The sequence below is a fragment of the Drosophila subobscura genome, chromosome O (assembly GCF_008121235.1).
Source record: "Drosophila subobscura isolate 14011-0131.10 chromosome O, UCBerk_Dsub_1.0, whole genome shotgun sequence".
In the NCBI taxonomy this organism is placed as follows: domain Eukaryota; kingdom Metazoa; phylum Arthropoda; class Insecta; order Diptera; family Drosophilidae; genus Drosophila; species Drosophila subobscura.
The window spans coordinates 476,258-488,909 of NC_048533.1; the positions used below are offsets into that span (position 1 = coordinate 476,258).

The 12,652-nt window shown below is 42.1% G+C and overlaps 1 protein-coding gene across 1 annotated transcript in view; it reads left to right on the forward strand.

The window, feature by feature from the left end:
- Positions 1 to 12,652, forward strand: part of LOC117897651 (cardioacceleratory peptide receptor) — a 60,879-nt gene that overhangs the window by 7,900 nt on the left and 40,327 nt on the right. The window contains exon 2 of the mRNA XM_034806628.1: positions 9,208 to 9,638. Within this exon, the coding sequence (XP_034662519.1) occupies positions 9,264 to 9,638 (375 nt within the window). The 5' untranslated portion in view covers positions 9,208 to 9,263. The remainder of the gene's footprint in view (positions 1 to 9,207; positions 9,639 to 12,652) is intronic.

Below are 12,652 nucleotides of genomic sequence, written 5' to 3' on the forward strand. Positions count from 1 at the left end.
AAATGATGGAATGGCTTTAAGATGTTTCTGGAATATCTTAAAATCACAATTCTTGACACCCTTCATTGAAATTATGTCATGCACATTAAGAGTAGACCATTGGACACACCATTTTTGGCAGCACCAGGACGGAGTCAAAAACCTTTCAGCGCTCTCGATTTCTCACAAAAGAGCTAAGAAAAGTATTTTCACACAGCACTGGAAATCGACAGCAGATAAACTTTCTGTGCAACTTATTCAAATGCAAAAACTTCGCTGCGATGGACTCCCCCAATGGAAAGTGCGGAGAAAGCTGTGGAAAGAGTAGGGAAAGCCATTGAGTGTTGGGCTGTACTTTGGTAGCTTTTAAGATTAACTTGGACAAGAATTTGTGCAGTTGCATGCATAAGTTTCCATCAGTGTCGGTAATCGATTGAAAAGATTGACAAAAGGGGTTGACAATTATTATGAACAAATAAATGAGTGAACGGGTTTGCTGTAGGAATTTGATGACAAAAATTTATATTTTAGGCAAAAAACTTTGCCAAAACCTACCACAAAATGTAAGGAGTTTGTTGGATTACAACATTTTTTTTGTGGAAGAAAAACACAATACACGTATCGTCGCTTTTACATTTATTCCGCATACGTAAATCAACTGTTAAAGTTTTTGTCCAAAATTCAATAAATACATTAATTGTATGCTTCTAATGTTATGATTATTTATACAAATAAAGCTGGTTCTTAGTCATGTTTATTAGAAGGACAAAGTTTGGCAGTTATGTGACTTTAAGTGCGTCTTCCCTAGCTTCCAAGCTTAAGTGGCAGCTGTGATTAATAGCAAAGATTCGACTGTAACAACATATGTTATAGTTCTGTCAAAAAATGTAAAAGTTTTAGCCAAAGGTTCCAAAGTGGCACGGGAAAACCAACATTACAAAAGTCATGCACGTTTGTCGCTCTGTTTTATTTACCTCTGGGTTGATTTTGCTGCAATCAAAGGTGAAGCACAGGCAATTAGACTTAGCCCCTAGGACAAGGCATCCCGCTAAGAAAGAAGTAAGGAGTGGGTGCACATTTGCAGTCGTCGTGGCGTCATGAATGAACATGCTGCTTGAGAGCCAAGAAGTCGTCGCAATCATGCGGTACTCGCCATCTGTGAAACCCCACAATTGCTGCCACTTGTGACACCCCCGAGGTACCTTCCACCTCTGAAACACCCTGGGTCCTGGCACCTATGCCACACCCGACATGTACTCCACATCTCTGATACACCCGCCAGGTACTCGCCATCTAATGAGAGAGAGCATAATCATGCTGGTACTCGGTACGTTCATTGGTGATTTGCCAAACTGCCATTTGCAGCATATTGTCGACGCACAGCCCCTACAAAGTGCGTCTTTTATTGATTTTATTCAGGCAGAAGAGAATCGATACAAATTATTTTTTACTCGAGCGATTTCGCCCTGCCCGTGATTGACAGCATTTCCCAAAATCCAGAACTACAAAAAAAAAACAGAGTCGCACCTCCTAGTTGTCTTAAGCTTTTGGCGCCTTTTGATTTTAAATTTATTCAATGCATCGAATTAATATGCGTGTTTTGTTTCGATTCTCTCCGGTGTGCTCCTATAATCAAGCAGCCCGTCTCCAATCAATATCCCGCGCAAGGCACCAGATTTAAATCTACGATGAAGGAGGTGTCAATCGGCATCTGGTTTCCATCATGTCTGAAAGTTTACCAGTGCCCCAGTACGCCAGTTCGGCAATCTCTGTTTCAGTCTCTGTTCCTGTAATATTTGCTCATCAGCTGTCGCTTTGGGCGTTGATTTTTATTGGTTATATTTTCCACTGGTGTTTGAGTTGCTTCTTTTGGCCAGGCCATCCTGCCGTTTCGCTGGAATTATAATTGCTTTTAATATCCACTGCTTTCTGACTTTTGGTCACTTCCTGGCCGCAGCACTCGTGTATCATTATTCAGCTTTTAATTAAATGGTCTTACTCTGGAGCAGATCTCCCCGGTTACCCCACGCATTCGATTGATTTTAGCGCGCGTGACTTTAATTGTTTGCCCATGTACAACGCGAGGAGAAAGATTTCCAGCTACCGCAACGGTTCGTTGACCAGGACAGCAGCAAGGACCGCCTGGATATTATGGCAGGGGGAAAAGCCGCTGACAGCAGCTCCAGCAGTATTTTGATTAATTAAAGAGCTACGGCCTTTAGGGGCAATAGGCATTTAAAGATCCGTACAAAGAGCATCGGACTCTGCCATCGCGACTCGCTCTCGTTGTCTGTATGTTGTATTGTTTAGGGAATAGTGGAAAATAACTGTAGCTGCAGAAATAACGGATCACAGTCAGGCTACACTTTTCATACTGCCGATGTCATACCGTCGTGCGGAAAGTACATGAGAATCAAACATGATCATGTCTAACCAAACTATGTATGTATGTATACATTGCCACGAGTAGCAGTTTGTGGAAGTTTGTAAGCTGCAAAAAATATAGACAAAGAGCCAAAAGGTACCACCATCTTGTAATACTGGCTATAAAACTGAAAGCAATCTGTTTGCTTTTCTGCGTTTTACTGAGTCAACATTATGGATACATATACTTATATATGTACTGTTATTCCTTTATGTAATCTGTATGTAACATCTGTGAATGTATGTATGTAACACACAGAAGATGGCTGTATTTCAAAATTTCGCCACGCCCCCGCAAATAGCCAGAATCTTCTGTATCCACAATTTACAAGTAATGTAGATGTCATATGTAGAATAAATGTAAAATATAAAATGTAAAATTTAAAAAAAACCACTAAGGTACAGATGTATTACAAGGTACCGGATATGAAAGTTGTGACTCGTAAAAAGCGTCTCACACTTCCTCCACGTTTATTATTTTCACATGCTCTCATTCCACCCTCGGATTCGAGCAGTGTGCAGCTTTTGGGGAGAAGGGGCGAGCCTAAAGAGCGTAATGGCGTCAGAAGTGATGTAGATGTAGATGACAGATGTAAAAAAAAATGTAAGATATTAAATGTAAAATTTGAAAAAAAAACACTAAGGTACAGGATGTACTTCTCCACGTTTTACTTCAATAACAAACGAATTAAAAATGGACTACAACCATTTTTTCTCTCTCTCATTTAGCATTAAGTTTATATTTCGTTTCTTTGTGTACTGCATACATTTTATATACAAACATAAATAAATTATGCAAGCATCCAATACATACATATGTATGTATGTCCATATGTATGATAAACTTATTTGACTTATTGACATGAGAGAGCCTCAGGCACGGCTGGTGCCGCAGTGGATGAGCGCCCGCTACACCAGCAACAGAGAACAATAACAGCAACAGAGCAAACTGAATGATTAACAAGTTGATTAACTTATGAACATTGGCCATTGATGCAGAATAGCTTGACCATATCGCTTAGCAGTGTTTAAGGGGCAGCATGTAAATGAGAATTACACTCACAACACATTCGCCATAAGAATCAATTACTTGTACTGCATACCGTGAATATTTATAAACAATTATACATAATTTCTCGAGCAGGATGCTGAATGCACCCCCTCTCCATTGATGTGAATCTCTCTTCTAGCTAATTAACACTCTACATTCACTTGCCCGATTATTTTCCACCAGCCTCAGCACGTTCTCCGGAGGAGAGCAGGGGTATAGGTGAAAGCGGCATAGTTTATATATAATTGACTTAATAAACTTTACCTAGGATACCCCACAAGTCCCCACAAGGGGACCATAGCCAAGTAATATATTCACAGTAATTTATGATTCGGTCTCCATTTGCATCTTTTTCTGGCCATTCAAATAAATCGCTTAACCGCGTGCTGGGGCGCCAACTCCGTTTTGCAAAAAGTATCCATTTATTTAACTATACATTTTCATGGGCCTGACAGTCAGGTAAAATTCGATGCCAAAATATCCATCAGGTGTGCTTAAGTGTGCTCACAAATTTAACAAACTTGGCAGACAGACAGACTCACTGACAGAAGGGTGGACGGGGGGCTAGAAGTATTTATAAATAATTCTCCAAGTTCATAATTAATAAGCGTGGTATTTTTTCTGTTACCCAGCTTGTGGGACATTGTACAAATATAGAAGAATGAGACAAAATGCGTCTCACACTCAGCGAAAAAATACATACACAACACATACACAAACACACACACAAGGAAAAGACAACATAATATTAGGATAAGTAACGCTCAATTATTGGATTGGCAGACTGCAAGCAAAATTTGGACGAGCGACGAAAAGCCAATAAACAAACCCCTTTTTCGGTAGCTCAAATATGAGAGCTCATAAATCAAAAAAATAGAATGCGCTTGCATGTGTGAGTACGCACAAGCCAATCAGACGATTTCCGAGACGAACATATTTTCATGACAATTTATTCTTCGTCAAGAACTATTTTCGGATTGGCTGGTTGGAAAAAAATATTTTTGTTTGCACTGCACACTTTACATAACTTTCCAAACGAAAAATTGTTTTATTTAGTTTTTATACATATATAAACTCATATTAATGAGAAGAAGGCATGTTAAAAAATGGGCGTGGCATCGCCTTCTCTTCAGTGTAAAATCAAATTTTTTGTATAGAAATTTTATAGAACAACAAATGAAGGGAATTTGTGAATTAATGCTATATAAAATATAAAACGAGAAGGGACGTGTGAGACGCTTCTTACGCGTCACAACTTTTATACCCGGCACTCAATACTACATCTGCACTTTAGCGGTTATTTGTCAAATTTTACATTTTTTCTTCATCTGTCATCTACATCAACAACATTGCTCACGCCAACACGCTCCTTTAGCTCGCCACCCTCCCCTAGAACCTCACACTGCAGAGTCGTGGCAGAGGCAGAGGCAGAGACGTGTCAGGGGCAGAGGCCATAAACAGCGCGAAGCAGAGTGTGAATGAGAGAATGTGAAAAAAACAACACTGCAAATTAATTTCTTCATTATGGTTATAATAATGATCCAATCGGATCCCAATTTGGTGATCTGATAGATATGGTCATTCCCTACGGAATGGCGTTTTAAGTTTTCTTTTATCTTCAAAATACCCGGTACTCGAAGAGTAAATAAGGTATATTGTATTTGTGCGAATAACGGTTGTATGTAACGCACAGAAGGAAACGTTTCCCACCCCATAAAGTATATATATTCTTGATCAGCATCAATAGCCGAGTCTATGGTTGTCTGTCTGTCTGTCCGTCCGTCTCACACTGTTCAAGTGTATTTCAAAAATGAGCCCCGCCCCCGAAAAAGGGCGAAAACCTTTCAAAACTACAATTTTGAAGATACAATTTTTCTTTGTTTGTTTGTATTTGTGGGCCAATAGCAGAATCATGTCTATGGCTTTTGCTTTAGCTGAAGCAAAACTCCGTGTACATCGAGCGTGTACATATGTATGTCAAGTTTTGCCCATTCATTCATTCATAGTGTCTGGCCGGCCGATTAGAAAGTCCAACTTTAAACTTGTCATGGACCAGATTACCCAAAAACTTAATCTCTCTAGTGTCGCAAAGGCAGGCACGCGTTCAAAATTTTACATAAATTTGTCTAACTTTTGGATAACATTCGGGAAGAAAGGTTGAAAGAGCAGCATGCTGACATTCCCTCACCGTCGCCTGGCGACGTCTTTATTGTCTTGAAAAACGGTTAAACCGGTGCTACATATTTGAATATATATACACAAGCAGCCAGCGAGAGCTGTGTGTTTGTAATAATAAAATAAAATGCCATTCAATGGATCCCAACCCCATGGGTTCTTCCTCGTTGCTACCTCCTTGAAAAGACGCGTCGGCATTTTTGGCCAATTCCGAGGCGCTCAGCATTTCTTGCTGGCTGCAACTTTTCAATTTGCTCGGCTTGTCTATTTAAAATTTAGCAAAAGAAAACACGAAATGAATAGACGAGGCTCAATTTCAGACACCTAAAAGAGCTTGGAATATATCCAGTTACGGCTACCATTTGGAATTTAAGTAAATTGTTGGTGTTTTTTTGTTCCGTTTTCCATGCACGCATTCGGTCTGGCTTTAAATTTAAATTTACTATCGGTCTGGATTTTGTAGAGACAGTGTAAAATGTAAAATTGTCAATTATACTGCTGTTCTTCACACAATCAAAGTATCAGATGTGGCACACGACTGCAAGCATAATTAAAGTGTTTCTTTGGTGGCTCCAGGTCCAGTTCTCCACCCATACCCATTCCCCGTTGGCTTACTCACAGGCAATTATCCTTTATGTTGCCAGCACGCGTCACGCTCCATAAAACTGAAATGAAATACTAAACTTTTGTTGTTATGACGCTGAATGAACTGCAATTGCATACAAGGAATCATCGTAGGATGGCTGCGTGCATTGTCCAGTCCATAAACATAACGCAAAGTAGGAGCAGGAGCAGCAGCAGCAGGGGAGAGGAGTGAAAGTGTGCCTGTGTCCTGTGTGCCATACCATATTTTTTGTAGTGAAATCAATTTTTCATTGTGTGGCAACATGGCTACGCCACTTACCCTGCTATCCTACCCTCCTCTCTCTGACCTATCTTTGTCTCACTGTTGCTGCAGTATGTGCTCGACAATTGTCACAGAGCACATTAAAAGTGACTCCGAAGCAGACGGCGTAATGGTTTATATAATACTTTGCCATACGAAAAGGGAGGAAAAAATTCGCAGCGAGAGAGAGAGAGAGAAAACATAAATATGCATCGAAAGTGTCATTGTGGCATAGAAGAAAAGCCAGCTGCTTTTGACTTTTATGACTCATACGCCGCGTTGCACAAAGCTTCTCAAGCGAATTACAACCAAAACAAAGGCAAGTTGTTAGCCAAGATTCGCTGAGGGTTCCTAATCTGCAACTGAATTTTTAAGGATGCTCTTGCTAGGGCTTTAAAGCAGCTCCAGTGCCGCTCAACTTAGCATAAGTGAAATGCAATCCTCTTGTCAACGCCTCAGCAAATTTCACAATCAAACTCAATGCTACTCGATGGTTCTAGCGCCAATTGTGACATTGAGAATGGCAGTGGCTTACGTCAATTCGGTTGCCAAGAAATATTTTTGGTTTTGCTTAAAACGTCAATAAAATTTCACTCACAGAAGTGTGTATATTGCTCGCGAATTTTTATACCCGGTACTCGAAGAGTAAATAGGGTATATTGTATTTGTGCGGATAACGGTTGTATGTAACGCACAGAAGGAAACGTTTCCCACCCCATAAAGTATATATATTCTTGATCAGCATCAATAGCCGAGTCGATTGAGCCATGTCTGTCTGTCCGTCTGTCCGTCCGTCCGTCTGTCCGTCTGTCTGTCCTGATGAGCGCCCAGTACTCAGAGACTATAAGAGCTAGAGCCACCAAATTTTGCATCCATAATTCTGTATGCTCACACTGTTACAAGTGTATTTCAAAATGAGCCACGCCCCCTTCCGCCACCGCAAAAGGGCGAAAACCTCCCAAATCTACAATTTTGCAGATAAAAGAAAACTTAAAACGCCATTCCGTAGGGAATGACCATATCTATCAGATCACCAAATTGGGATACGATTGGATCATTATTATAGCCACATTATTATTTGCAGTAGCCAAACCCACCCCGTCCCGCAGCATTCACACTCTGCTTCGCGCTGTTTATGGCCTCTGCCCCTGACACGTCTCTGCCTCTGCCTCTGCCGCTGCCTCTGCAGTGTGTGTCTATAGGGGAGGGTGGCGAGCTTAAGGAGGGTGTTGGCGTGAGCAGTGTTGTTGATGTAGATGACAGATGAAGAAAAAATGTAAAATTTGACAAATAACCGCTAAAGTGCAGATGTAGTACTGAGTGCCGGGTATAAAAGTTGTGACGCGTAAGAAGCGTCTCACACGTCCCTTCTCGTTTTTTAGTCCATTTTGCATGTAAATTTAATGCGCATTATCAGTAGCCTAAATCTTTAATACCAAAATCGAATAAAGCAAAGCCCAAAATGGGTTGGTTCGCCAGCATACCAAGCCCCGGGCCTAATTATTTGCCAGAGGCCATCAGCCAGTTGCCTGAAAAAATATAAACTCTTTGCTTGCTAAACTCTTTTTTCCCATTCTTCTTTGACAAACAATTTACGCTAGGTTCATTAGTTGCTGCTGAAATATTTACCAACAAATATTACATGAAATTATTTTGTTGCATTTTGTTGTTTCAAAGTTTAGTGAGAACCTGAAATTAGACTTAATCATATTTTTAAGAGGATTTAAGACTACTCCAGTTTAAAGCCAAGGCAATTTTCTGTAGGCAGATAGATTAATTCAATTGATTCTCTCTGGGTTCAGTTTTTCGACTACTTTTAAACATTTCCAGTTTCTAATCAAAATTAGAATAGCCTCCGCTGAACTACATATAATGATAAATTTATAAAATAAATTCAAATGGCTACATGTTCTGCTGCTCATTCCCTCCGCTTGCTGCCGCTTGTTTCATAGTCAGAAAAGAAAGCAGGGCACCCAGACGTCTACTACTCTGCTGATATTAGCATAAATCATTGTGCAAAATAACATTGAAATCACATTTATTAGAGAATATAGGGAACGGTTTTTCGGGAATGTCCGCAAAGTTGTGTTTAATCCATTTAAGTTGCAGAAGGAGAAAGAGAATGAAATGGCAAAAGAAGGAGCACAAAACGGCCACAGATGGATTCCAGACAGAGGCAAATATGCATGCATAAATTTCTGAGTGTGTGCCAAGATTCAAAGTTTAGCAGAGCTCTCTCCTTTCTTGCCGTCTCGCTCCCTCTCTGGTTCGGGCTAAGGCCTCTTTGGGGTTAAAGGCGTCATTGATTGTCAGCTAATTGTGGAACTGCATGAAAGGGAGATGGAGCTGGTGTGTCCGAGAGGGGTCAAGTCGCGTTCGTGGGTGAATAATTTAATTAGAGACACGTTCATGATAGTATTTGAAAATCGTGCAGTGTCATAAATTATTTCAAATCACTGAGCAGGCACATTGCTTGTGAAGGTTTGGTTGTGTGTTCAAGGAAACCCTGATAATTGTTTTCGGAATCCTAGGCTCTAAGAGTCTAAAGCTTATTTCACACACGATAAACAATATAGGCTAAAATAAAGTTCTGCGCCATTATGTACATGTACATGTACCATTAGGTATTCGTCCGACTAAGCCATATTTTAAATACTCTCTTAATTTCCCTTTTTCCATTCATTTTCCGCAGGTGGGTGGCAAAACCCCGTACGTGGTTAGAGCTGAGACAGGATCTACGGCCGCGGCATGCTGCAGTTGAGGCTATTCGATAGCTCACTCTACTATACGCTGGCCTCCGCCTCAGAGTCCGCTCCGGCAGGGCTGGTGCAGTCCGAAACGGAGCAGCATGCGACGGGCAATGACAGCCAGTTAGAGCTGACAGGTGGGGGTGTCGGGTCGCTGACCGCCCTCGGCGGTGCAGTTAATCTGACATTTTTTACACCTGCGATATCACACGTGACGACAGCAACAAGGACAACGAGAGCGACAGTGTCGGCCGCAATTGTCCAGACGACAACGGCGCCAGGCCATGACTTGGATGCAATGTCGGAGGCGATACTCAATGCGACAGCGGGCCACTCGGCCGAATTTGACAATTTAAATTCCTTCTACTTTTACGAGGTGAGTTAGAGAGAAAGGAATGAATATGAAAGTGTAGATCTCCACAAATATATTGAACGAAATCTCGACTGGCAAGCCAGACCCATCTGCATACTTCGATTTCAATTTGAATTTGAATTCTAATACTTGCACATCAGATCCACCAAAAGAGCTTAGGAGTTGGTTGTGTCTGTGTCTGGAATAGATAGAAAGCAATTTATACAGAAAAGGAAGCTCAGCTTTTATGTTTGGCGATGCTATGGATACAGTTGCGGAATGATTATTTGATTTTAGTCTAGCATTGTGGGGCAATAAATAAACAAATAAAAGTAAAGCAGCTCAAATTTAAACAGAAACAACAAAAGTCTCTTGAATAATTACAAAACCCTCTATAAAGTGTATGAAGATACACCTCCCCCATTGACAATTTACCATGCCGTTGGGCACAAAGTGCTAAGAGAATTGGCCTCTAAATTCGCGCTCTACCCAAAAGTTTAACAACAGGCGAAAGACGTAGATGTAGACATTACTTCTCGCGCCAACACGCTCTTTTAGCTAACCACCCTGCCTCATGCAATCGAGCTAGAAAGAATGCCAACAACATGCAAGCATAAGCAAAGCTGCTGGACGGGGTGGAAGTAGCCATTAATTAATTTCTTTATTCTGGCTATAATAATGATCCAATCTAATCACAATCTAATTAAGTGACCTGATAGATCTGATTCCTTACGGAATTGCATTTTTAGTTTTCTCTTATCTTAAAAATTGTGGATAAAGCAGATTTTCGACCTACGTGTGGTAGAAAGGGGGCGGGCGAATTTTTAGCACAAACTTGATTCAGTGTGATCACATGAGTCTTGCAAGGAAGCTTTCTGGCTGGGGTACATATCTCAGTCACGCCAGGGTCGAAATTACAGTAAAATTTATAATTTGAGGGGACTCCGAGTGTTTAGGGGGGAGGAAAGGGTTCGCTAGGGAACTCCGTTGGTCGATAAGGGAGGGGAAGGAATACTCGGGGACGTCAATCAACGTCTGCAAAGGCCAAGACTATCATCGGACGGCGCTTTGGGGGCCCGAGAATTCACTCAATACTACAGGAAAGGGGGGAAAGAATGCTCGGGGACGTCAGTCAACGTCTGTAAAGGCCAAGACTATCGTCGGACTCACTCAAACTCATTCACTCAAACTACGAGGAGGCGGAGGGGGGAGGGAAGTAAGGGATACCTGGAAAAATACTACTACGAAATATAATGGAGATGTATAATGAATGCCCCACGATACCCTTAGCACCATAAGTGTAAAACGCGGACCATCTGTCTTGTTCCCTACCTATCGCACCGCCTAGCTTCCCCTTACTGACAGTGTGAGGCTCGCTTACCGTGCCTGCTCGAGTCGCCGTCTTGCGTCCCGTTAGCGATGGATATTGGCGCTTAACTCCGACGGAGGGGGTGCTGCGTTGAACTTCCTCGCTGGCTTGTCGTCTGTCCTGGTCCCGTTGCTTATGTTCGGTATCTCTCCTGGTCCCGTTGCTTCTGCTGCTCCTGGCTCTGGTCCCGTTGATCCGGTCTTGCTTCTCTGCACGCACTTCACGACTTTTCACTTTTCTATTCCGCAGGCACGTCCGTCCAGTTCAAATTCTCGCGATCGACTTCCTCTGCTTTTAATTCTCGGCCGGGCTCCTGGGCTTTCTGCCGGTATTCTGCTGGCTGTCTTGGGTCGGCGATCGGTCCGTTGCGTTCAGCGTCGGCGGCTTTTCGCACCCTCTCTCCAGCCGGCATCGTGATTGGCTGTCCGCCCTCTCTCTCGGGTGTCGCCTGCTATCCATTCGCGCTTTCTTCCTATCAGTTGTCATACGTCTGCTTGCCTGGTCCTCTACGTTTTCGCCCTCTCGCTAGAGATGCCAACTCACGTCAGTGATGCCCGCGTGATCAGACCTTCCTACCCAAAATGACGACACGACTCACGGCTCTTATGGGCGCTTCTGGCCGTGTAATTGAAATGATAAATTCAGGGGATAAATTCTGCTTAAAACTAGGAAAATAGAAACACTTAGCCTATAATAATAACAGAAATACCTTCGTGGCGTCGGACCTTAAATCTAGAGAAAAGAAGTTAAATATACAAAACTAAATACATAAGTGGGTTCATTCCCGGGATGGCGTCGCCTACTAATTGAATATGACACAAGGGGGAACAGGGCAAAAATGTGGGGGAGCGTACGCTCCTTCACAGTCTTCACACAAAATTTGGTGACTCTAGCTCTATCGTCTCTGAGAACTAGGCGCTCATGGGGACTGACGGACGGACTGATGGACAGACATACATACATTGTTATATCGAATCGGCTATTGATACAGATCAAGAATATACATACATACTTTATGGCGTCGGAAACGTTTCTTTCTGTGCGTTACATAAATTAACTTTCGAGCACAAATAAAATATACCCATTTACTCTGCGAAGTCCGGGTATTAAAATTGTGCTAAAAGTCCTCGAAGTCTCAGCTGACAGCGCCTTGTTGCCTGTTGATACAATTTTCAATTTGATGCCATTTCCCATGCCCCCCCCGAATAATAGGAAATGAGATGGTAGAGGCGAAGGCGTCAGCGACAAAGGGCGACTAAAAATAAAGAAGGCGAATGTCATCTGCCAGCTGTAAATTAAGAGAAATTCAAGATAGAGAAAAAAAGGTTGCAGCAGGTAAAGAGGAAGGTAGAGAGTCCTTTGCATGCTAGGAGCTTAGGGCGAACATTCCTTATCAATGGGGGGGAATCAATCAAAGACTAAGGCGGATCGTGACAACAACATTCGATTAAACTAAACTTCCGTTAGCTTGGGAGAGGCTGCGATAAAAATGTAATACAATTTCCATAACGCCCCATCGTATAAATCTCACGATTGTTGGGACGGAGCTAATCTGCAGTCAAACATCCGACAAACCTCGAAAGCCCATAGACCCACACTTGCCTGGACGTCCTGAAGCCGTGTGAGCCAAGTTTAAGTGAGCCAATTACTCATAGTACGTGCATGCCTA